The sequence below is a fragment of the Micrasema longulum genome, unplaced genomic scaffold (genome assembly GCF_059751315.1).
Source record: "Micrasema longulum isolate JH-2025_06_02 unplaced genomic scaffold, ASM5975131v1 h1tg003224l, whole genome shotgun sequence".
Taxonomy (NCBI): domain Eukaryota; kingdom Metazoa; phylum Arthropoda; class Insecta; order Trichoptera; family Brachycentridae; genus Micrasema; species Micrasema longulum.
Genome location: NW_028280311.1, coordinates 12,608 through 39,359, shown reverse-complemented (window position 1 = coordinate 39,359; position 26,752 = coordinate 12,608). Strand labels below are relative to the sequence as shown.

The 26,752-nt window shown below is 33.8% G+C and overlaps 2 protein-coding genes across 2 annotated transcripts; one reads left to right on the top strand and one right to left on the bottom strand.

The window, feature by feature from the left end:
- Positions 1–15,136, top strand: LOC148270959 (protein Skeletor, isoforms D/E-like). Its single transcript, XM_088242000.1, has 9 exons — positions 1–66; positions 920–1,019; positions 1,759–1,943; positions 3,690–3,884; positions 6,108–6,329; positions 7,227–7,389; positions 9,397–9,590; positions 10,893–11,120; positions 12,161–15,136. The coding sequence occupies exons 1-9, from the start codon at positions 1–3 to the stop codon at positions 14,747–14,749; spliced, it is 3,942 nt and encodes a 1,313-aa protein (XP_088098126.1). The 3' UTR covers positions 14,750–15,136.
- LOC148270958 (uncharacterized) lies at positions 13,843–26,203 on the bottom strand. The gene is made up of 6 exons (XM_088241999.1): positions 25,923–26,203; positions 20,494–21,158; positions 19,403–19,693; positions 17,423–17,547; positions 16,073–16,155; positions 13,843–15,548 (listed from the first exon to the last, which is right to left on the bottom strand). The coding sequence occupies exons 1-5, from the start codon at positions 26,117–26,119 to the stop codon at positions 16,135–16,137; spliced, it is 1,299 nt and encodes a 432-aa protein (XP_088098125.1). The 5' UTR covers positions 26,120–26,203; the 3' UTR covers positions 13,843–15,548; positions 16,073–16,134.
- Between the last annotated feature and the right edge of the window lie 549 nt (positions 26,204–26,752).

Below are 26,752 nucleotides of genomic sequence, written 5' to 3'. Positions count from 1 at the left end.
ATGATACAGGAAAAGGTCCTACATACTGAGAAAAAGGGTGACATGAGTTTTAGAGGATTTGACAGGGTCTGATTCCCCGCAATCTGATACAAATATGTGGCTAGGGTCTCGATATCCTAACTTCTGCCCCTGCGAGTGACATAATTAACCGTCTTTATTTTAGGGGCAGCTAGTTAGATTACAAATCGAGACTCCTAGCCGAAAATAAACATAAAAACATGATATACAAATATTAACCTAAAAACACTGGCACCGCACACTCTCGTCCGAGCGCCATTCGTCGCCCTAGCGGCCACTCGGGAAGCTTCAGTCGTGGCCGGGGGTTCGACCGTCTCTCCGCGGTCATTCCGTCCATTTTCCCCGTGCAGCTACCATCTCCGCCTGGGCGCCCGCAAAAGGGCCGCTCGGCTTGGTGTCGGTGCCTAACGTTTGGCGCTCGTTCGCCGCGTCACAGGCCGTGTTGTACGTTGTATTATCGCACGCGCGGCGATGTCCGATACAATGTTTATGCATTTGAATATGAGATTTTAATGTTTATGCATTATTACTCTGAGATTTTAATGTTTATGCATCTGAATATGAGATTTTAATGTTTATGCATTTGAATATGAGATTTTAATGTTTATGCATTATTACTCTGAGATTTTAATGTTTATGCATCTGAATATGAGATTTTAATGTTTATGCATTTGAATATGAGATTTTAATGTTTATGCATTATTACTCTGAGATTTTAATGTTTATGCATCTGAATATGAGATTTTAATGTTTATGCATTTGAATATGAGATTTTAATGTTTATGCATTATTACTCTGAGATTTTAATGTTTATGCATCTGAATATGAGATTTTAATGTTTATGCATCTGAATATGAGATTTTAATGACTAATGTAATTTATTTGATATGTTTTTTTCCAGTCGAAGCTGAATTGTGAGGTGTTATACGACGACTTGGCATTTGAAGTCAGGTGGGCAGTTGCAGGGGAAAGTGTAGTGATCCAACTTGTCGCTAAATTAGGTACGTAATTAAACATAATACTCATCTCCAAGTAGAACGGAATGAATTCTAATCAACTTAGGCATAAGTGCACAAGCTCTATGCACCTGGAGAGAGTGCTACTTAAGGCGCGCTTGAACCGAACACGTTCTTGCGTTTCTGTTAAGGAAAGTTAAATGAAAACGTTGAAAAAACATATTGTGCTTTGTTTCAGAGTTAAAATAACTTGAACCTTTATAAATTTAGATAAAAATGTTTAAGAAATCGCAAAACAACAGTAGCAGCGTTTAAACAATAACAAGTAAAATAATAAAACACATCTTAGGGGTACAATACTGCCGTCATAAGAAAGAAGGACGTTTCTACATAAAACAAAAAACGGAGAAAATAAATATTTTGTAAACTCGGAGATTGAAAAATTCGCTGTGTGAAAAAGACTACAACAATTTAATACATTATCATGCGACAGTATGTACTATGGTTTGCCCTAACGGAATATATATTTTAATTTTAATAAATTTTTAATTAAAAAAATTGTTAAGGATGAGCAAAAATGAAAAGAAGACCCTTTTGCCTCTGCCTTTAAAACGATTTTCCGGTATTTCGGAGTGCTTTTAGTGAAGAACAATATTGGAACTAAATTGTGGTATACCGGAATCCGAACCATAGAATTCTGATTCGCGATTTTACCACCATACTACAACCCGATGAAACAAACAGTCAAAATGTGTTAGTTAAAATGAAATATTTGCTATTTCAGAGGATGGCGAATACATGTCGTTTGGTCTCTCCGGGGAAGACAATCATAGCCGTATGGTGGGAGCTGATGTTGCAGTTGCGTGGGTGGACAGATCCACTCTTAAAGGGTACGCTGCAGACTATTACCTTGATGCCAAGAGCCAGTGTGCTGGAACTAGAGGAAGTTGCCCCGATGAACGTCTTTCAGTAAGTTTGATATTTACCACTTTTGCTGAAGGGTCATTTTTTATTTTTTGCTGAAAAATGTTCAATATGTATATAAAAGTTTTTCTAAAAATGGGCATTAAAAAGCCTATTCCTTTTTTGCTATTTACGTCCTTTGCTGGAGAATGTCATTCAGTATGTTTGCTATTTATTGGTGCTTAGCGTTTTTTCAGTAAGCTTTCTTTTCCGATTCTAGCTGAGGAGCGTCTTAAGAGAAGATATTTTTAATTAATCTTTACCGGACACGGAGCTATAAGAAGTTACCTATATAGGTTTAAATGAAGGGATGATGATGACTATTGTCCATCCCATGATATTTTTTCGCATAGTCTCAAACATCTGTTATTTCAGTGCAAATTTTTCAGTTTACAACGCCATAATCTTGAAGCAGAATGCAGGAAAGATGGAATATCCTTAACAGATTTTCACATTGTCGTCAAAAGTAGTTATCACGCGCCATTGTTCTTAGATTTTGCAACAATGGAGATTGGACTTTGATTGATAAAGGTAATAAACCAAAATCAGTGATCAAACGATCGATTAAAAGTCGGGTTGTGGTCCCGTGGCTAGTGTCTCGGACTCACAGACCAAAGGTCCGTGGTTCGAATCCCACTCTACCCCAGCTTGATTCCATTTTCTAATAGTGAGTTATTTAGAACTCGTTGAGAATGGCCCTCAAAATTAAATATTTGGGTAAATTATAAGAACGCAAATATTTCTTTTTTAAAAAAAAAAAAAAAATAAAAAAAAAAAAAAAAAAAAAAAAAAAACATTCCATTTCCAAGATAAACAATAACGATTTTTTCTGAGTACCTTAGCCTCATACATGACATGTAAGGCTGCCAAATACAGGGGTCCAAATAATTAAAATAAAAAAATTGAAAAAACAATCCGTGTTCCAATATTTTTATCCGTCTTAATTTTTAATTCTAAGAACGAGGAGTCTCTAAAAGTTGATAATAAAATACTTGAGGGCAAGCAAACAAGAAGACGGTCTACTACTAGATGGACCCTTGACCAAGGATCAGGCGGAATGAATGAGAAGACTCACTACAACTCAAGACAGTCTATAGTAAAACGTGTAAAACTTTTATTTTTGAAAAGGATAGACGCAGGAAGCCATTTTATTTAGCATCTTGTACCTAAATAAACTGGCTTGACTAGGAGTACTTACCTACCCACGCACAATTTATGATATTCACACATTATATCTATAAAAAATATATACCTTGTAGGTATGAAGATATCTTTTCATCTATAAGAGATAATAAGATTAATCTGACCTTAAATTAACGATATTTACCTACTTACACGCTTGATTTAAAAAAATACTCAATTTCTAACCTTGTCAATTTCCTCACCATTTTTTACTTGTCATAATGCATATATCAAGGCCTGGCTGTCTCTATACTTATATTCTTCTTGACCTGATCTTCTGGCATACTTCAGGTTAATTTGATAGCGAGGTAGCTTAGTATTTACAAATTACCGGCCTGTAGTTGTACACTAATGAATGACTTGGAATAATTGATTATACAAGCTATCAAAGATTTTTGAAATATTCCACAATATAGATTAAAAAATAACGAATCATTAATGGGAGGCATTGTGCCGTGATCAAATTGTCTTTTGGAATATAATGATATTAACTGAGAAGATAAGAATTAAGATTTGACCTTAATTGTATCATTTTGTCTATTATTGTTAAAATCTCGTAATTTTTTACAGGACAAAACGAATTCAGTGCGTCTCTTGAACGCTGCAATGGTGAATGGATACTCCATAGTGACCTATCAGAGGCCCTTGAAGGCAGGAGATGAGCTGGACAAGGCTGTCTTCAATGATAAACCACAACCCGTCGTATGGGCCGTAGGACCACTCAACTCCAGGCAGGAAGTTTCGTATCATACCCACTTCACAAAGGTAAAAAATCAACTTTAATTGGCAACTGAGGCCACATGGTTTTGATATATTGTTTTGAGAACAAGAAAAAGAAGCATGCTACTATTTATATGCGATTTTGATCGAATGTATTTTGAAATAACGGCCATGACCTGGATAGATTCACATATTATAAAATTGAAGAAGAAAAAAAATCTATTAAGTAACTACCATCTTCACTTTAGGTAGCACAGTCCTTAAAATATAGCTTGATAAGAAAGACAGTTGTCAAACTAATTTCATTAGCGATGAGAAATTACAGATCACTGATCAAACCAATTTGATCATGAAACTCTGTTTCCGAAAATTGATATAAAAACGCAAAAACGAGCCTATTATAGTGTGTTTAACACCAACCCAAAAATGAGACATTTATACTTTTTTCATGAACAACATCAAATGTTTTTTTTTTTTATTCGATCAATTTACATTGATCAATTTGTCCCATCTCTAACGTTTTTGCAAAATGATGTAACCTTGTAAGAACGTGGTTAATAATTAGGTTTATTTTAGTTTTCTTTTAGTTTTAAAGCTGATTTTATATATTAATGTTGATTTATGTTTCAAGCATTATTAACACGCCAGATACAAATGATTTTTCGTGTGTCAATATAAATAACTCCTTTGACGTTACTACAAAGTTATGTCGTCACTTTTTCTGACCACTGTCATTCTAATCATGTTACATTTTAAGGACTATACTATATTCACTTTAGGTAGCTAAGTAATACTAACTTATAGTCCATTTAAATCTGTAAAACCCTCTGCTTTGTGGGCATAACAATAAGTTATCATATAACTCATTCTAGCGTGCCAACAAACAAACGAAATTTGTATGTTTACTTGGTCCACCCACAGGCACTAACACAGCGTTATTACATTTAGACAGGCGCCGTAGCGCAGTTGGTAAGACGGTTAACTGTGAGATTGGCGACATTAGCGTCGCGAGTTTAATTCCCGTCAGTCGCAAGAAAGAAATACAAGAAATATTTTTTCTCAAGCTGGGTGTTGCGGTGCTTTTTTTACAAATTTCTTTCATATTCCATCTTTCCCATTTACTGACAAGCCTTTTAAAATAAAAGATTAGGGGGTTATTCCTTTAAAAAAAAACGCACTGTACATAGGTAGAAAAATGAAAGGTTGCAGTTTATACCAAACTTATTTCACTCGTTCATAGTACACTTAGTAGGTGTACAATAGGGTGGGCCAATATTTTTTTTTTCTGAAATGAAAGGGGTCTAAAAGTTGCCTTTTGGATTACTTGGAATGCAAAATTTAAAAAAATAAAATCGGTATTGCTTTTGGCCCTCAACCAGAGATTGATGTTTTTGAAAAAGCCGATTTTTTTGTTCTAAACCGGCTGTCATTTCGTATTTAAGTAAGAAAATCACCCAACAAATATTTTTTAACATAAAATGGATATTTTTTGATTACATAAAATTTGTTTTATTTTTTAAGGTGAATATTTATTAATTAAATTACTCTTATTGAATGACCCTTAAGTTATTTACTTTTTTGTGTCAATCAAAGTTTCCGCGTGTACAATAAAATTTAAGAGAAATTAATATATTGTTTTTTCAAAAAATATAATTATCTTACATTTTTTGTTTTATGATTATATTTTTCGCGATCTGGCAACATTGCGCGGTGACTTCACGCATGCGCGAGTCGAAAGTGGGGCAAAGCGGGGGATTTTTTGAACTCACTCCGATGTATTCAAATATTATTCTACGCTCCTTTTGGACTATTCTTAATTCTATGGTTTAAAGCATTGTTTAACATTCTTGAACAAATATTTAACAATGAAAAGTTACACAATGTTTATCCAAGAGGTTATAACACGCTTTTATGATACAAGCAGGCATTCTGGTTTCGATTCTAAACGTCATGCCTGGCTGGCGGTTGAGGAACCACTAAATACTAAATACGCGTTGGGCATGACTGAGCGTTTGGGCATGAGTTATCATTTTTGAGGGCTCAGGGCATGTCTATGTGTATTAATATGTTTATGCTCAGCCATTTTAACATAATTAATTTGTTCGTTCCATTGAACGAAACATTTGAATTACCCTTTCCCAATTTTGAAAACAGTTGTTCAAGTTTATGTACTAACAAAAACATTTTTATAAAGTTGAAAATCGAATAAATATTTAAAACGTATGTACCTATAGATCTTACAACAGCTTTTTTGTACTTTTTATTTAGGAAGACAAGTTTTTGGACTTTGGACGTCCTCCTGTGTGGAATTGTCCGATGCCAGAAATGGACGATGTTGGAGAAATGACAGAAAGTATTAGGAAAAGTGGTGGAAAACCTACAAATGTCAACAATGGACAGTATTTGGTAGAAACTTCTAGTAATGGAGAGCGAGGCGTCAACAAATTCAAAGATTACGATAGCGATATAAGCGAATCAAACGGATACAAGGTAATATGATATTATTTTTTTACAATAAAATAATTAAATACAATAAATAACATTAAAACATTGTTTGCCTAAATTAAATAAAAAACCGTTTTAAAAATACTGGTAATTGATTTTTAAACAAAGGAGCATTAATGTTGTACAATTTTTCTCACTAGTAGATGAAAAAATTTCGACATTATTTTTTACAAGTATTTTTCTTTGAGAATTGGGCCGCAATAACAAATGTTATCTTCATCTGTACATATCGAGACGATATAAAATAAAGTCGGCCTCGTGGTGTAGTGGTCAGCGCATTTGTCTACCATGCAAGAGGTCTCAGGTACGATTCCCGACTTGGTTGGCATGAAATATTTATTTCTAAAAAAATGTTTTTACACTAGAATATTTCGTAGTCTCTGGCACCTGAAGCGTAAGACTGATAATCTTACCTTAACGTACCAGAAATTATTAATATACGTTGCTATTGGTTTAGCAATGCAGTGCCTAATGCACATTAAGTGCGGAAAGGGAATGTTAAAATAAAAAATATATTTACTTTTCATACAGAATACTTCATTTTAGTGTGTTGATGAAATTGAAAAGAAATCATTTTTCATTGTAATGCTAGTTTTGATATTCTGTAATCTCATTTTTATGTGAAGGAAAATAAAAACGTTTTGTTTATGTGTCACATACTAAGCCTATACAATTATTGAATTATTTTAAGTCAGCCAGCTCTGGCAACATTATTTTCCTTCAAAATATAAACGTCAAATTGACTTGAAAGTGTCGTTCTGAATGATTTATACATTTATTGTATTTCTTTTTAAACCAATTCTGATAACCGCTTATGTACACTTACGCGTTTACGATTTTTTTAATGATGGATTAAATAAACTGTGTTTTGTTTCTACTTAGGAGCAAGCTTCAAGAAAGCCTCGTCCCGTTCCGACCCCAAAGCCAGTTCCGCACACCAAACCCTGGGAAATTCCCCCAATCAATTGCAATGAGCCAGAAGATGGAGTGTTTTATGCCCAGATGGGTCCAACAGGAGGAAAACAAGGATATTCAGCGATTACTGGTACTGTTGTCGTAATCTTTTAGATCTGATTCTGATTTATAAATCCTTACGTTGTTTTGATTCGTCCATATTAAAAAAAGTAGGGACACAAAAATATATTAATACATAGACCCGCCCTACAGAGTAATATATTTAAAAAAAATAATTACATAAAAACGTACTTATAGTTACTAATACCCGTATGCTGAGACAAACCTTAAGGTGAGGAAAGTACATTATATTTTCTTAACCTTCGGGTTATTCTCTGCATTTGAAATTAGAATGTACTTTCCTCACCTTAAGTTTTGTCTCTGCATACGGGTACAAGTTTGTTTGTTTATACCAGGGATGCATTCAATGATAATGCATAATATGCTACCAAAAATTGGACACTTGTTTTTGATACATAAAAAAGTTTGTGTTTTAATGTTAACAATCAACATTCCGTTTTGATGGCTCCCAATCAGATTATTTCCTTAAATTCCTTATAATTTCGACCCATTTATTTCTTTTCACTGGATTTTGGGAATGCTAAAATAATATTAACTCACATTTATTATATTTTAAAAATGTATTCCTATCAGTGCACTTCTGTAACAAAGGAGAGCATCGCAATTGCATCGCTAGGCGTATATATAAACTAAAGGAGGAAAATCAAAAATGGAAGGTTTAAGGTATAGCGTTTTTATGTTTTAAAACCTCTTTGACATTAAAATGAACTTATAAATGTAATGAAACCTGCTTAATGGATATAGCATATTCTGTTTTATATAATCTTAAATGGTTTTCAATTATATAAAATTATCATTTTATTTCCAGTATTTAACTGACATTCACCCTTTATTTTTTTTTCTTTTTCAAATATCTTGGAAAGTAGAGCCTTTATGTCACATTTTATTAAACAAAAATGTGGATCATGTGAACTGCCGTCAGATGCCGTTATTAATTTAAAACACATGAAAATTGACATCCATCCTTTACTCAGAGTAATAAGGCACTACTGCTATAGAGCCGTTTATACGGACGAAAATTATTCTAGGATTGTCAATCACGAAGTTAGGTAGGTACTCAGGCCGAGAATCTCAAGCGCAGCGATAAAATCATTTGTTACATGTCTGTTGTTAAACCAAAAACGTAACCAAAAATTTGCAACACTTGTTCCATGCAATTGAGGGAAAGGGCGTCTCTACAGTTGTGGCGCATTATTACTCTGAGATCCATTATATCCTGTACCCTTTAATTTAATGATAGTGAAAAATCTTTGTTATATTTTTTATTAGTATAATGTCATATCTTCTTCTTTTTCCTGGCTGAATGTCCAATTTACTCAGGGTCGGCCCTCTTAGTCCTCAATCCACATGTCGGACTAGGAGATTTGTTGTTTGGTTTGGCACCTGACGTAGAGTCGGTAACCTCTCTTGCTAACTGGGGCTTAGAATGCCACTGTTAACTATTGTACCTCCGCTGCTATCCTCAACACAACATCCTACCTGATGCCGAAGTATGTCCGGGTGGTCTGAGAGAAGATTTTTCCATTCAGTTCCGCCTTACTGATGCACTTCATCTCCGCTATCACAGTCATTGAAATCTTCACCTGTAGCCATGGGCAAGAGACCGCGTTATACCCAGCTGGGTCTTCAATCAAACTTTACCACCTAAACACTCCGATCTACCGAAGTGAAAAGTGTCCACTCTCGCAACGTGGACTCGCTGAATGAGAATTACTCCAGTGAGAACTGAGAAGGTAACTCAGTCCCCCAGGAGCCGGCTTAATGGTCTCGTTTAGCTATGGCTGGCAAATCTATGCCCACAAACCATCGCCCGAGATCAAGTGCGAATTTTAATAATATGTCATTTAAATAAAATTACGGTGCAATTTTTCTGAAATCCCGAATTGATTTTCATACAAGGAAATATATCCAGCATTTTTATTTATTTAGTATATTTTTTTTTACAGTACTGTTTGCAATGTATCCCTCGTGTACAAAGAGGTTCCAGTGTATAAGGGTTGAATGTTTTGGTTCTCAGGTCATGTTGGATGGGGCATATCCTGGTACATAAATGGCCTTCTGATTCCCGAAGTGAATGTTGTACGAGGGAAGACATACACCTTTGTGGTGGAGGGAGGAATCGATCCCAATGTACCGGCGCGCTACCATCCGTTCTACATAACCGACGACCCAGTCGGAGGGTATGAACATCGTACCGCTGATGAGAGAGCTGTAAGTTATAAATTATATTATTTTTCTTAGAAAACAAATCTACGTATCGTTGGTGATACTGTGATATTGTGTAACCAGTTTTTATTTCGAAAATGTTTTACTGCAATAAATTCATTGTAGGGACTAGGAGACGTTAGTTTTAAATTATTGCTATTTTTACCTTAAATAATGAGAGTTTTTCCGATACTCCAGCGCAATGACGTATATAAGTTTAGGGGGTTAAAAACTCCCCCCGTCTAAACACTAGAAGTACCAATTATTAATTTTCGACATTTACCTTAAGGCTGTAGTGTCGTAAAAAATAAGGAAATCGTGCAATTTAGATATTTTAAAACGCTGTTTTTTAAAATTTTTGGAAGAACGACAGAAGAGGCGAGACTTGATAGAAACTTATTAGATACTTAATAATTACTATGACTGCCCCCTGCATGAGATGTATCAATTGAATCCAAACACAAATTTACAGGGTCATAACTCGAAGCTCTATCATCCCCAATTCCACCTCAATCCCAAGTAAAACTTCCTTTCCATAAGGGTAGTTTCAGACTGGAATAAATTGCCAAGTCTAGTTGTCCATTCCATTTCGGTTAACCAGTTCGAAGACCGTTTGGATGCTTTTCTGGAAGAAAAAGAACTTGGACAAAAAGCAGTACATGAGAAGATATAGGCGCATTAGCAAAAGCTGCCTGCCTATAACGAATAATAATAATAATTTATAAAATTAATATGCTTATTTTACTAGTTTTCTTCAAATTGAGTTATGCCGTTTATGTGATCAACACTATTTTCAGAAGGTGTATATGTGTGTATGTTTTTTGTATAAAAGCGGCTTGGCTGTTTTCAGCAGAACATAGAATTGACCTTTCTGCACCCGATAACACCAATATTGCATTTTTTCAAAATTTTGAACTGGCTGCTTTCTGCATAAATTCTTCCATCTGTTGATTTTTGCGAAGATAAAGGGACCTAACTGGCCTTTAATATTTCCATCTCTAAAAGGTTTTCCCAACCTGTTGTAATATGGCGGCCTCCGTAGTGTAGTGGTCAAGACGCTTGACTGACGCACGGAAGGTTCCAGGTTTGATTCCCGGTGAGAACACAAAAATTAAAATGGGATTTTTCTCAAGCCTGGGTGTTCTGTGATGTAATTCACCACTGTAATTGGGCCTCCTGGCTTGTTGTGGTGCAAAATAAAAATAAAATATGTTCATTTTAGCAACTCCCCAGGGGCTAAAATCCAGTCATTGTCTACAAACATTTGCACAAACTCAAAATATCTATTTATCAAACTTTTTTTTGCAGGGTATCAATATCTATGCCGGAGTTCGTCAAAACCGTAACGGTGACATAATTCCTACCGGAACGGGTCGGCTTTGCAACTGGACTCCGGATATAGACGGCGCTAGTGCCGATGAGTTTGGATCCTTCGGAGCCTACCAGCGTTCCCTCACTCTGCAGTGCGACCTTGGAGAGCCAGGAGTGGTCAACTGGACCCCAGATGATAAAACCCCAGACACTGTCTATTATCAGGTATTATTCTAGATATTTTTAATCTCGTGTGTATAGAGACTTTGTATGTTTTTATCAGAGGCGGTTCTTTAGTGTGTGTATAAATGAAGTGCATTGCCAAGTGCAAATAAAATAGTAATTAATAGTAAAAATATGTAATACCTACACATCACCTTACTTAATTGGAGTACCGATACATTATCCTTTGCACCACTGTGGTGTGGATTGGGAAATAATGATCATGATGAACAAAATGATTTGTACTTCTATATATTGTAAACATTTTAGGTTTCGGAGCATAAATGGCAGTATCTCATACTTTTTCGACACAATGTTTATAGTTTCACTGCAGCTACAGCTGTCTCCTTTACATTGCAGGACAAAAACAAACGTAAATCATCTATTAATTTGAAATAAGTCAATAATTAACTAGTTAACCGTAAAAAAATATACACATAGAGTAACTTTATTAACTAAAATAATAAAGTATCCTGGCAGTACGGGAAAAGTACTACGAAAACACCTTTTGCGTATTCAAAACAAAAAAAAGTGGAGAATGCTGTCTTTGTTATAAGTATATTATTTCAAAACAAAAAAAGGTGGAGAATGCTTTGTTATAAGTAAATTATTTCAAAACAAAAAAGGCGGAGAATGTTGTCTTTGTTATAAGTAAATTATTTCATTGGCCTCTTATTCTTATTCTTAGTGGTGGGGGTCAGTGCTATGCAAGCTCCTGACGTCACTGCGACCTGTGAAGATCTATAGTGACGGGTCCCTGTGAATAGTTCTCGCCCTCCAAGCCCAGGTCTATAAAGAGCCTGGCTACTGTGTGGAAGGCGAGAGTTTACATTTTGCTAAATCTTCACCTCCTTCGGGCTATTAAGTAGGGGGCGAGCTCTTTCATTGGCCTCACTATAATATTAAATGTACCCCTTTGTTGTAATTTGGCCTCTCTTCTTTTGAACTTAAATTTCTGAAAAATTGGCATATGATATTGAACAATTTGACAAATAGACTGCAAATGATATGTTACAAATCGTTTTTTTTTCATTTCTTTTCAGTGCTTCACTCATCGATATTTGGGGTGGAAGATAAATGTCTTGGATTCCTGCGATTCTTCAGACCAGGCTAGTGAAATAAAAGAGACCTATGTCTCTCCTGACCGAGTATCTGATGACGATATGGAGATTAGTGATGATCTTGTCTCGAGACCCTCTATCCGTGTCGCCACCCGTGTAAAACCCGACAATTCTTTTTTAGACCAGCAGAAAGATTCCAAACAAACGTATTCAAACTCTGACAATCATAACCAGATAGGCCAAGGAGGGAATCGCGTGCTGATCAGAGAAGTCGGAGGCATACTAAAAGATAATGTCATTGTCGGCGAACCTGTTAATGGATTTTCGTCTGACTCTAAAATGGTTTCTCCCGAATATAACCCGAGACCCGAACTAAATATCGTAACATCGCAGATGCAAATAAATGATTTCGATTCGAATCAAAACAACCAACGAAATGAACCCTTAGAAAGACATCCAGTATACCACCACAGCACACCAGCATCTGACGGTAATGCGAACAAAGAATTTCAGGATGCACCTAACAAAAATAACAATGAAGAATTCGTGACAGACGTTAAGAATATTCCATCACATTTGGCGCTTAAAAATAACCAAAAACCGATGACTTTGCAGACCTTCATGAGACCGCACGGTAAACCTATGATGGGTAATAATGTGTACTTCCGAAGACCCACACCGCCAGATATGAGAAGAAGACCCGGGATGCAAAAGCCTATGATGAATATGCCATCCCGAATGCCTCCTCCGCCTTTTATGATGGGAAATCCTAATTTCATGTCTCCCCATAAGATTTTCAAAATGCCACCCCTGAATCGACCACCAATCAACGGATTTGGAAGGCCTCCAATTGTCATGCCGATGAAACACGGAATGATCAATCCTATGGGCCCCAAATTCAATCCAGATAACAGACACGCACCCCCGGGTTTTAAGAATTCTGGACAGTCTGTTATTCTAGGGAAACCGTCTCTCACATCTCAAACATTGACTCTTGGACAGCCGACTATAATCGGACAGATTGGAAATAACCAAATGCCTCTTCCATCTGATGTTAGAAATTCTGATCAATTAACTCTCCCAACAACTTTCTCAAACAAACCTGGACAAATCATCATGGGTAAACCGATGGACAACCCAATACCCTTGGATCAACAAATGATTCCGACAAAACACCACATTGCGTACACAAACTTACGTACTCCCAACTCTACTCCCAAATCTTATTCAAACGAAAAACTCGATATAGTTCACGCAGTGTCAGAAGTAGAAGATTCTTCTAAAACTCCCAGCTCTACTAACATTACACCATCCGAACTCATGACTTCTTCAGTTCTCAATGCATCCGATTTAACTCCTGCTGTAAACACTGGTTTTAAACCGGATTCTGTTGTTATCGAAGGCGGATTCAAACCAATCATTCGGGAACCACTGCTTTCTGGAGAAGATAGAATCACAGACTACGATTCCGAATCTGATGACAATAATAGACGAAGCGACGTGGACACAGCAGAGAGCGAACAGACAAAAGAGAACAATAACCAATTAATCGACAATGATTTTTATGAACAGCAATTCACGCAATCATTCGAGCCGATGTTCATTCCTTCACCACCTGATCGCCATATTCAAAGATTCCAGAATAATGCGAGTAATGATAATAAGAAATTAGAGTATGTAGAGATAGGTCCGAGGCCAGTGTATGTCTTCCCGGAAAACAGCAATAAAAAGCCTTCAGATGACATGACAATGGCAGCCGATAGAGTCGACGCTTACTATCTGCCTCCAACTCAGAAAGGAAGGCCGGCACCCACTGTCGACCAGCCTGATGACATTGAACTTCCAGAAGGAATTGTAGTGTCGTATGATGGACATACTGTATCAGACATGTCTCTCACCAGCCCTCAAAAAAGTGCGGCAGGAAAGTACTCTTCAAAACTGTCTAGCAATTCAGAGCTTTTGACAAAGACCCCTCAATTTGGACCATTCAAAGGAGATATTCCAAGCATCATCCAGGGACAAATTGGCTCTCAGGTACAAGTTACCAAACTACAATCTGTAAGCAATAGTCACAACTTTCCAGGAAGCGTCAGTCAAATTTTAAAGACAAACGGACCATCCAAGGCGACACATTTAACTTTGGTGAATTCTTTCGAGGGACACGATGATGAAAAGGTGGGAAAAGACATTGAATATGAAGCATCTGAAAATCACGAAGAAGTCTACGACGATGTGCAGGAAGATGATGAAGAAGAAGAAGAATCGACGAGGGAAAAGAGAGATGCGCATCATACTCCGGATCACACTGACAATCCTGACGATCACGATCATTCAGAACATGATCACGATAATTCAGAACATGATCACGATCATTCTCTACATGATCACGATCATTCACAACATGATCACGATCATTTACAACATGATCACGATCATTCCCTACATGATCACGATCATTCACAGCATGATCACGATAAACCAATGAAATCATCCGGCAACAATCATTCCTTCACCAGTAATCTCATTCTTATTCCTATTTTCTGTATTTTAAGTACTCTTGTATATTGTTGATCGTTTTATACATAATTTTTAGTTTGTAATTATCGATAAGTTTGTTTTAGTAATGTAGCAGTGCGACGTGAGATTATTTGCTTGCCATTTGCTGAGCACAAATTATTTATCTAAAATTGTTTGAATTTTTTGAGACTGGCGTCAACACAGGTGGAAAACTATGTTTAATGATTTCATTGACAATTCTATTGATTATTTCCTATGTAGTTGATAAGTTTGTTAATCATTATCACATAAATGTATTTCACACACAAATTAATTTAGTTGCACTTGGATTATGTAATTTTTTGCGTTACCAATATAATTTTTAGGTAATATGTGTAGCTTGGATTGGAAAAAAATTACTGTTGTAAATATGCTTACGAAATTAAATAAATAATATAAAAATTTATTTGGTTTTCATTTTACAAACTAGGATCATATAGGACACCGGCAGAATGTATATTATTTAGTCTTGATTATTTATTTATTTTATTTTATTAGGAATTTTTACAGCTATTACACAACAATAAGTAGAAAAATGCTCACAATACTTTAGCCCATAAAAAAAATCCACTGTAATTTTAAAATACACAATATTTTGTTATTATTTTTAAAAGAAATATTTGTGTTCTTATAATTTACCAAAATATTTAATTTTGAGGGCCATTTTCAACGAGTTGTAAATACATAACTCACTATTAGAAAATGGGAATAAAGTTGGGGTGGAGTGGGACTCGAACCACGGACCTTTGATCCGTGAGTCCGAGACACTAGCTACGAGACCACATATCGTCGGGTTTCTGGCTCAAGTTGGTAACTAAAAGAGAAATGTCACATTTTTAAAAATTTAATTTTGAATGAATAAGAGTATGAAATACTGTCTAGTAAAAAATATTTTTTTTACTTATCAGCATGAAAATATTTTTAATTTATAATTTTAAATTCCCCTGAAAACCGTCCATTGCATTTGGCCACGCCCATAATACATCAAGATTCGGGTCAATTTTGAACTTTGCGACAGTTTAAATTTGAATAAAAGATTGCCACGAATCTTGACGTCACAATAGGCCAAACATGTAGCATTTTTGTAGACATATTTATGACTAATTTATTTTTAAAATTTATTTATGCATGAAAACGTTTCTCCCCAATAATCATATTGCTTTTGAAAATACAATAAATTTTCTTATTCCATTTCATATATTGTTTTCGGTATTCGTAGTATGTGATATTTCCGTATTGTGAGATATTGGACTTACACATCAACAATTCAAATAATACCACGAGTAAAATATTATGAAATGTTCTTATTTGTATAAAATACTGAATATTTCTATTTACTTTTTAAACGAGGAGTATTTGATGCCAGTTATTAAGAGATCTCACTTTTTGATAAATTGTAGCTACCAACTCGTGCCAGAAACCTGGCAATATAAAAGGGGAGAGTTTACGTAATTGTATGTGTGCGATGTTTTTGTTAATGTGTGAGTATGTGAATGTGTGTGTGTGTGCTGGGTGCGTAAGTAAAAAAATGTATGTACACTGGAACCTCTTTTCACGGTTTTGAAATAACACCACAGATGAAATTCGATTTAACAATGCGTAATAATAATATAATTATACTATTCCGTTTTGGAATTCCCTTCATTGCCTTTTTACTTAATAGGTGCAGAGAGGTATGCACAAGAGAAAGGTGACATTGAAAAATCTTTGTTACGAATTTTTAGTTGTCATGTTAAATTTCTTAATAAAATTATACAATAAATGGATGGTGTTATTTAATACCAATTAAGCACCACAATGCTGTTTTCTGTTTTTTAAGGTTAATCCCAAGATTAATACGAATATTTCATTCTGTAATAAACAGTTTAAGATTTAAAAACAAAGGCAAAATGTACATATATTAGAAGAAGTACAATAATTGATCTTTATCTTTTGTTTATTAATCTGGATTTAATAAACAAATTTGAACTTCAGATGCGATTTGACAAAACTGTATTTTAGTGCTAAACTGATTATTGAACAACACTGTTCAACACTGAAAAACAATGATTAAATTTGCTTTGCATGACATCACTATTTCTTCCAAATCACCCAATGTTGAGATAGTCATGTTAGGTTTCCGGTTTACTGTAAGTCAACTGACTAATCGACAGAACTCATCAAGAAGAAGGAGAAGAGATCTTGAGACGTCATACGTGATGAAATATCAAAAATACTAAAATTGGAAAAAATCTTAGTGTTTATAATGCAATACATAAAAATGAAAGAAAAAAAAAATGGCTATTGAAAATAGTCTATTAAAAAATAAAAAAATATTAAGAAAACTGCTGAAATTCCTTATTGGATTTGATTTAAATCTCAGAATGATTTTCATACAAAGAAACCCATCCACCATTTTTTTTTATATACTTTTTTACACAGTACTGTGTGGAACATATAAACCGAGTAAAAAAAAGGGTCCAGTGTGTATTAATTTATAGTGTTAGTAGTGTCATATCAAGATTTTTTTTTTTTAAATTAGCACATACATAATTCAAACAATTTTCAAGTGGATAGTTGTTTGTCAACATTTGCGCTTAAAAATTTAATTTATAAATTTGGTATACTCTCTGTGATTTTCTTTGTAAGCATGCGAAAATGAAAGCGCGCTCTGTTTTTGGCATAATTTAAGTCAACGATTTTCCTCACAGACTCATTTGCACAGTTAGTTTCTGCATAATGTTTGGGCTGATGGCCTTTTACATCCACTGCATCAATGTTGCTTCCATAGTCTACTAACATCTTGACTATATCAGCATCGCAGCAATGAAGCACTGAAATATAACAGTAGAAACATTTTTTTAAAAAGTAATAACCCACTAAGCCTCTTCTTTAGAGGCTTGTCAGCAAATGGGAAATAGGATAGGGAAGGATTTCATGAAAAATATACCACTAACATTCATTGATATAATTTATTTCGAAATTTGGTAAAGTATTTATTTATTTATTTTACCACTTTGTAGGATATGGATGATTGGTATATGTAGGACAGGCGCCGTGACGCAGTTGGTTAGACGGCTATCTGTGAAACTGGCGTCGCGGGTTCGATTCCCGCCAGTTGCAAGAGAAAAATCCAAGAAAGATTTTTTTCTCAATTGGTCTGGGTGTTGTGGTGTATTTTTCATTACCTTCTTCCATATCCCCTCTATCCCACCTGCTGACAAGCCTCAAAATAGAGGCTTAGCGGGTTATTCCTTTAGAAAAAAAAAAAAAAAAAAAAAAAGATATATACATATGAAGGCGGGCATATTGCCTTAAGGCAATTTCTTCCTACCTACCCAAACCGTTCAGTTTGAGAAAATTATAAATACATGGACATATTCAATCTTACATTTTTTTACAAAAATTAAAAGCTTATAAGAAAAATAAATATATTTTAAAAAAAATTAGCACTTTAGTATGAAGAGAGGAGAGGATATGGAAAGGAAAGAAGAAGGATAAAGGAACAAGTCAAATATTTAGATAGTGATATTTCAATCTTGTAAATAAAGACATTAGTTGGTAGATTATTCCACAATGGAGCAGCTAATACTGTGAAAGAGGAGGCAAGAAAATTAGAGCGATGAAAGTTAGAGTATTAAAAGGGTTCTCTCATTACTAGAATGAAGAGATGGTCCGTGTTGTGATTGAGGTTGGAAAAGCTCTCTCAGATAAACAGGCGAAGTTGGATTATTTCAAATATTGTGAAGAAGTGATAGATCCAAATGAAATATCCCAAATGAAATAATCATACATCTTTAATCAGCTCTCTTGAAAAGTTGACCTTTTCAGCATATGTACGATAGTTTTTACGTAGTTGCTTTCAATATTATTATCCTCAATGATCTCTCTTATTTAGAAGACAAATGTCAAAATCTGTTCAGTAAGCAAAACTGAGACAAGTTTTGTTGTCAAAACAAGAAAGCAGTGCTGCGTTGATTTGAACATGTATGTATGGTGGAGTAAACTGACAGTGAAAGATTTGCAATATGATCGTTGATTGACCTAGAAAATCAGGATGATGGAAAAAGACAGCAGAATCTAACAAATACTTGAAGATGGGTATGTCAAAAGTCGAATTATGAGCGTGCGCACCGAAAGAACGTATAAATGCAGGAGAAGTGAGGTCTGTATGCAAAGACTGAGTGGTGTGGCATTTTATCGATTCTTTCTATCCTTTGGGGAAACAGCTTTTGTATTATATAAGTGCAAGAATATTTGTTATATCTTTTACAGTTCTTTTAAACATGTTCGCGATTATGTCGGCTATTGCCATCAAAATCGTGTCTGTCATTTAGAAAATGACTGCTATAGCTGTGCATAATAAAAAAAAAAACAACATTTAGTTTCCCAGTTAAACAAGATTTTCTTCAAACCATCAATTACAGTCCAATAGGAATAAAATATTTTTAAAAAAAAGAAAGTTATGAAATGTGTCCATGTGAGTGGATTCTATGAGAAAAATGTATTGGCAAACTTATCAATATTATGTTATATATGTAGTTTACATCTCCTTTAATTTAGTAAAGGCGCCTTTCAAAGTTTGTACCTTCTACACAAGATATGCTTCAATCAGTAAACTAATAAGGTGCTATACAAATGCTCAGGTAGGAAAGAATGATTGAATTTTAGGTATGTTAATTTAATTACCTGCTGTGAAAAGAGGAGTCCACCCATTTTTATCAGTGGATATGACATCACCCCCATTTGCTAAGAAATATCTTAAAGTGTCCAAGTTATTAGATTCAACAGCGTAGTGCAGAGGTGTAAGTCCATTTATATCTCTTGCCTTCATATTAGCACCACATTTCTTCAATATTTGAGATATTGTGAGTTTCCTATGAAAAGCTGATATCATTATAGCTGTTTTGTGATCCATGGGAGAAGGAGTGTTTACATTTGCACCACATTTCAACAGCAGCGTCACCATGTTAATATCACCTAAATATAAACAATATTGTAAGTATGTCTTCATTTAAAATACCAAGAAAAAGAGTATAAAAGGTATTTATGTAGGTAAGTGAAGGTGTATATGTAAATAACTTTTTATACTCTAAGATGTAGTGCTTATTTCATTCATATATTTCAAAAATTAGAAAGGCAATTCCTTTCTGTTCAAGGTGCCAGACTTTGGAATGAGCTACCTCTTTATATAAAAAATGCAGCTTCTTTGGGTATCTTTAAGAAACACCTGAAACATTATTGCATAGGTATCCTTAGAACCCTAACTTCCCTACTTCCTGTCTCTTTCCAAACTCTTACCTGATCCCATATTCTATGCATTCCTTTCCTTATCATATAATATGTTCAAGAAAAATATTTTTGCTAGTAAATTTATATGTACAAGCTCTAGCTGCCTGCCAGCTAATGAAAGAGGTAAGTATTTAAGCTTATACAATTTTTTTAAAGTACAAATTTTCATGTCTGTTTTTGGTAGTCTGGAAGATATTGCTTTTAGCCACAGGTCCGCCAAAGTGCATGTATTTTGTACATAAAGTTTAAATAAAATAAATAAATAATTTTTAAGAATGTTATCAAAATTTTTTGTTTCTTTTTGTGGAAACAACTCTTGGAAAACTAACTAACAACTACTTGGAAAAGTATGATAACCATTTCACCTCTTTCTTCAAGTCAAGAGTAATTGAGTCGTCTAGATTTGTTTAGTTCTTAATACTAAATGCGCTAAGGATACGTGACCGCATCTCTATTCCCAAAACGCAGATGAATACGATTTTACTAACCTTTTTGAATTGCAATCATAAGTGGTGTGCAATGTTCTGTATCAAACTTTTCTAACATTTGAGGGTAGTCCTTAATTAATGACTCAGCTTCATTTAAGAACCCTCCATGAACAGCTAAAAATAAATTGATTATAGATGGAGCCTCAGATCCTGTACAGACAGTCAACACATCTGACCACTGAGTTTCGATCCTAGATAGCGTGACACACTCTTTACTCAATGATTCCCTTCTACTATTAGAATTAGATGTGGAAAAAAATTGTTCTTCTAAATTCAAACCATTTTTTGGCATTTTAGAATAATTTTTATGCAAATCTTCATTGACAGAATTTGGTGTATCCGACATTAATTTATACTTGATTGTTTCTTCTGGGAAATATTGAAATTTCACCCCTGATTTATGCAACAGCCGATTTGATGGTTTTAGTTTTATGAAAGAATCAATTGACAAGGCCAAAGATGAAGTTTTTTTGTTTTCTTTTTTATCTTTTACAGTATTTAAAGGGATTATGGTCTGTAATGTCAATGTGGAAGGTTCATTGATGGGTTTGTAAATTGAAGAGCGTACATCTTCTTGCGTTTGATATGATACAACTATCTTGTATTTTAGATATTGCAGGGACTTGGGATTCAGGTTGTTGATTATGACACTTGGCTTGTTCCCACTGAAAAAGAAGAGGTTCAGAATAGAGACCATTTTGTTTAACTACTTATATAGCCTTAAAATTGATAGTTGGGAGTAACATAACAATTTATTATACACGCACTGACTGCAACTTTATATTTTAAATAATAATTATATCATCACCATTGTAGGACTTAGGTTTTTGAGTATTGGTTGAAGTTCCTAGGCCAGCTAACTGGGGTTTCTCTCTAAAGATTGACCGAGAAGACATGAGGTTGCTGTTTAATGCGTATTTATTACAAGGCGAATAAGATACAGCACTTGGTTGTGTAGCACAAGCGTAGCGGCGATGATAGGTTGAAGAGACTGCACTTGAACTACATGCTGGAATTAAGTGACGTCGTCGAGCTGGTCTGACTGACTGAACTGAACTTGTTAGGCCGACTAACTGAACGGGCTGACTGATTTTGGCTGCGTCCTGTGGTCTCTTTATGGACGTCATTCCTTTGTAGTTCATTTCTTCATGATAGGGACGATGTGAATGTGCTGCAGAAAGATGCCCCCGGTTAACCGCGTAATACTATAAGAGTTGCATTATATTAAATGTATTGGATTCAATAGAAAATGATGACATTGCATCGTCGGTCATTAGTCTACTTCAGGTGAACTAATTTAACACGTGTGTCATCGACTATGGATTATGGACCCTATACCATCACTAGATTCATTCATCATAATTTTTATTTTTTTTTTAAAAACCTGTCAGGGTTATAATATAAAAAAGATTATAAGGTCAAGTCAGGTTATGTCATGTCTGGTTAGTGTACTCATCATGCACTTTTTCAGGTAGATTTTAAATTTGTCTCCAGTATAATTTTTCAAGTGGCTTACCAAGACTTATCTTTGAAGTGTTTAAGTCTATTGTAAAGTATTTTTGAGTGTCCTATGTTTGTCTTTGTTTTTTTAATGTAATAATGTTGTTGTCTCGTATTATATTTGTGTATATTAACATTTTTGGTTAATATTTTGTCATCATCTTGCATGTTTCTCAGTGCAATTTTGGGTACAATTTTTATCGTCTTAATTTTAGTCAAGTTTTTTATGTCAAGCTGGTGTCTTTTTTCTTACTGCTCAGTCACCCGGGTCAGGTAAGGTAAGTTGTATGTTAGTTTAATTATTTTATTTTAGTGTCCTTATATCCTTGTCGGCCTCGTGGTCTCCGCGTTTGTTTACCTACCATGCAAGTGGTTTCGGATTTGATTCCTGACAAAGAATTAAATATTTTTTTTAAGGGTGTTTTTACACTAGAATATTCCATAGTCCCTGGACTGGAACCTGAAGCGTAAGACTGATCATCTTACCTTTATGTAACAAAAATGATCAAGATACGCTGCTATTGGTGTACTATTGCAGTGCCCTATGCCCCATTAGGTGCGGAAAGGGAATGATGATATCCTTGATATCTGTGTCTTGTTACCGGTTTCACAGAAGGCGATCACGTAAATCAACTTCCCTTTAACATAAGCTTTGTATATCATGTTTTCTTTAATTTTTTGACATAACGGTTTATTATATACTATTTATTTATTTTTTATTCTTTTTTTATTTATTAAGGAAAAACAACAGTTGTTATATAAGAATACAAAATATAAAAAATAGTACATGCATCCAGTTAAAGTTTTTCACAAATATAATGAGAGAACATGTCACACAGTAAAGAGAAAAATAATATATTATATAAGACACATGGAAAAAAAAAGCTCTTAAGAAGAGCAACCAATCAAGAGCTCACCGAAGAGAAGTTTTGCAATTTTTAAATTACTCCACCCGTGACGTCACGAGCCGTTTTTTTTAAAAACATTAAAAGGAATATAAAAATTAAAAAGTACGAAAAATGTTTTATAATTAATTTTAAAAAAAGAAAAAAAAGGACAGGTTGTATATCTATTAATCATAATTACATTGAACAAAAAATACAAATTTTGGAAAATCTAAGTTAAGGAGAAAAAATGTTTTTTTTTTAAAGTTGAAAATAAGATTCCAATAAACATATAATAAATGTTTATTAAAATATACAAAAACTAGATAAAAATAAACTATATGAAGTTTCGAAAAACAATTTAATAGTTATTATTTACCACCTAGAGTTAGAGTCCGCTTTGGACTCTTTAGAAATATTTGTTCACCACAAATCGATTTTTGTTCAAAACTCTTCTAAAATTATAAATTACTAGCGGACCCGACAGACGTTGTCCTGCCCGAACGTTTGCAAAATACTTTTTATTAATTAATAGGTACCTAGATACTTGTTTGTGATTAAACTCCAAAACTAAAAAAAATTATTTTTTTTCAAATACGGAATTCTTTTTGCTAACGTCAAACTCCGGTCTTCTCACCAACAGAGGGATGCACTTATGTAGGAATATGTTTTTTTTAAATGTATTTAATTAAATATTAAATGGGTAGAAATTATAAGGAATTTAAGGAAAGAATCTGATTGAGATCTACAAAAAACAAATGCTGTTTGTCATTCAAAAACAAACTTTTTTTATACACAAAAAACCACCATCTTTCCATTTTTTGTAAATGAATTCTTCTCGAATGCAACCCTGGTAGATCGATGAATAAAACATTTATGCTCTTTACATGTCTTTTACATATTAGATTGGAGATTTTAATAACTACGAACACGCGCAGCGCAAAGATCTATGTTTCTCTGAAAACCGCACGTAAATCGGTTAAGCCGTTTAGAAGGAGTTCAGTGACATCACACGTACAGAGGAATTAAAAATATAAAGATAATTAATAATAAACCAAAATGAATTAACTCTGCGAAAAGGAAAATGAAAGTACCAACAGTGTGGACTTTTGCCGCAGTTTACCAGAGGAATGAGAGAAATCTTCAAAAAGAAAGAAAAAGAAAACAAATATATGTATTTATGTACCTACACTAATTACGCATTAAACCTAGTGCATAGTGGAAAAAAAGTAAATTGCTGTTAAAACATGTGAGCATAAAATAAGTAAATAAAGTAATTTATAAAAAAATAAATCAAATAGTGAGAAAATAACTCGAATATTTTTTATTTATAAATTTATTGCATAAATACATATTCAATATCAGGGAATCTGTACAAAAATAGTAAATTACAACATGAATACGGAACGTCATTTGGTTAGGATAGTATCCGTCTAACATGGATCAGCCTGTTCTAAGATGGAGATTTTTATATTTTAAAGTATAAGTAGTTCTGTACTAATGTAACAATAACAGAAATAAAAAAAACCTACTCTGAAAATCTACTTAATTATAAATGCATAGGAAATTAAATGTAAGAAATAAATAATTATTATTATATACCTATTCATTCTCATTCTCATGCTATCGAAAGGGTACTAAATAAATTCTTGCGTTTTATAAATTATAAATTAAAAATACCTTAAGAATCCTTAAATTACGATTTCCTTAGAAATGAAATGAGATTACTTGAATTGTCTGATCGTAAAGTTATGGCTGATTTGTTATTCTTATTTAAAATAATGAAATCGATAATTGACAGCCCTGCTCTGCTTGAACTAATTCAAATTCGAATACCTGGTAGGTGCACTAGAAGTAAGGAATTATTTTTTTGCAACAATTCACGGGCCAATTTTGAAATGCACTCTCATAGTATAGACCCAGGATGCATAGATACGGAAATGAATTAGAACAAATAGTTGATATTTTCAATACAAATTCTGTTCATAAATTAAAACGAATTCTCACTCGTTACTTTTTTAGTAAAGTAATAGATTTATTTTACAATATGTCATTAAATTTTACTTCGTTTCCTGGAATACGTGATTTTGTATTTCTCTATTTTGACATGTTAGACATAACTTAAATTGTACATTGGTGGATTTATTGTCAAATGGCAACTTTTTCCAACCAACCGATGAAGATGATTTCACTAAATAAAGATATTATTTAGTTAATTGAAGTTTTTTAAAAATTATTTTTATTTTATTTTATTGCTCAAAAATTTTATAATTTTTTAAGTACTAATGTTGTATTAATTATTTTTTATTATTATTATTATTATCTAGTTATTCTCAACTTTACTGTGTTACATTTATATTTAGAACATAAGATTGTCTCATGGTTATTGTTATCTTTTATTTAGAGAGGTTATGTTTCTTTTTTACCTTTTTGTTTTTTGTATTATATGTTTACTAAATTTTTTAGTTTTTAATTGTTCTATTATTTCATACTATGTACTACATAATTATGGTGCACTGCTGTGATTATTTCTGTAAATTGTTATTTTGTTGTTAAAGGTTCAACCGTTGATGTATAAATAAATAAATATAAATTATATATATGTGCTAAGAATACGTTACTTAAACATAAAATACTTAATATATAATAAAAAACAATAATAAAGAATATAAATATTGAGTGTACCAATTATATAAAGTAATCGTTTCGAATTCTACAAATCGCACATTTAAAGACAAACCGTTACTTAACGAAATTTTTAAATAATTAAGTTAAAAATGTTCTATTTGATAAAATCACTTTTCTGAATTTGATGTTATAGTGTAAATAAATATCCATCATTATGACCCCAAAAGATGGCTCAAAGCACCATCTTAAATTCTATTGTGAAAAAGCCTTGCATTGTTTTTATTTACGCTCCCCTGTGTAAAATTTTCTATTTTCGTTTAGTAACGGTTTGTTTTAAAAGGTGCGATATATTTTTCAAAAAATCTCTCGCTACAATATTTTTATGTGCAGTTAATTTAAAGTAAAGGAACATTTTACCAATAAACATTGATCCATTCATTGTTCAATTTTTTCATTTGTAATTTATAAAATATATCGAATTGAACATTCGCGACATCGGCAACATTTTCCCAAGCAAGTTCCACATGGTCACTGGAACATTTTACCACTCGCAGAGGATCAGGCTTCAAGGAACTGATTTCATCCCCCAATTCCCTCAATATTTCTTCACTCATCACAACTGTTCAAATTTCCGCGTCGAAATAACAAAGAAACGTGGTGCACGAAGCCTGGTAGGCATGGCGTCTATAATACGTGTGTTTTGTTTGTTTGTGTTGTTTATTTTTGTTGCCAGCGGGTAATTAAAACGACTTTGTTGCTATGGAGACCATTCAAAAATAAATTAAATGGTTGACGTTATGTTTCTGCATTTTACAGTATAACGGTTAGTGCATTTTCTTAATCCAGCGGTCGACAAACCGGGGATTAAAAAACTATCACCACCCCTTTCCACGTTCCCTTTCCGCAACGAATGGACCACAGGGCACTGAATTAGTACACCAAGCGCAACGTATATTAATCGTTTTTGTTGCTCGAAAAACCGGGTTGCGGCTTGCGTCGTGAACTCACGGATCAGAGGTCCGAGGTTCGCACTCCACTCATCATTCCCTTTCCGCACCTAATGGTGCATAGAACACTGCATTGGTACACCAATCGCAGCGTATCATAATCATTTTTGTTACATTAAAGTAAAGTGATCAGTGTTCCGATTCAGGTACCAGTCTAGAGACTATGAAATATTCTAGTGTAAAAACACCCCCTTATATAATCCGTTGAAAATGACACCCAAAATTGAAATATTTAGTTAA

Bases quoted from the DNA above. Each gene is read 5' to 3' on its own strand.
- LOC148270959 (XM_088242000.1), top strand. From the start codon at position 1: ATGATACAGGAAAAGGTCCTACATACTGAGAAAAAGGGTGACATGAGT. The intron at 3,885-6,107 runs GTAAAAAATCAA...CTTTTTATTTAG, and splicing joins ATCATACCCACTTCACAAAG to GAAGACAAGTTTTTGGACTT. The intron at 7,390-9,396 runs GTACTGTTGTCG...TTTGGTTCTCAG, and splicing joins AGGATATTCAGCGATTACTG to GTCATGTTGGATGGGGCATA.
- LOC148270958 (XM_088241999.1), bottom strand. From the start codon at position 26,119: ATGAGTGAAGAAATATTGAGGGAATTGGGGGATGAAATCAGTTCCTTG. The intron at 19,694-20,493 runs GTTAGTAAAATC...GTTTATATTTAG, and splicing joins TATGATTGCAATTCAAAAAG to GTGATATTAACATGGTGACG. The intron at 17,548-19,402 runs GTAATTAAATTA...GTTATATTTCAG, and splicing joins GACTCCTCTTTTCACAGCAG to TGCTTCATTGCTGCGATGCT.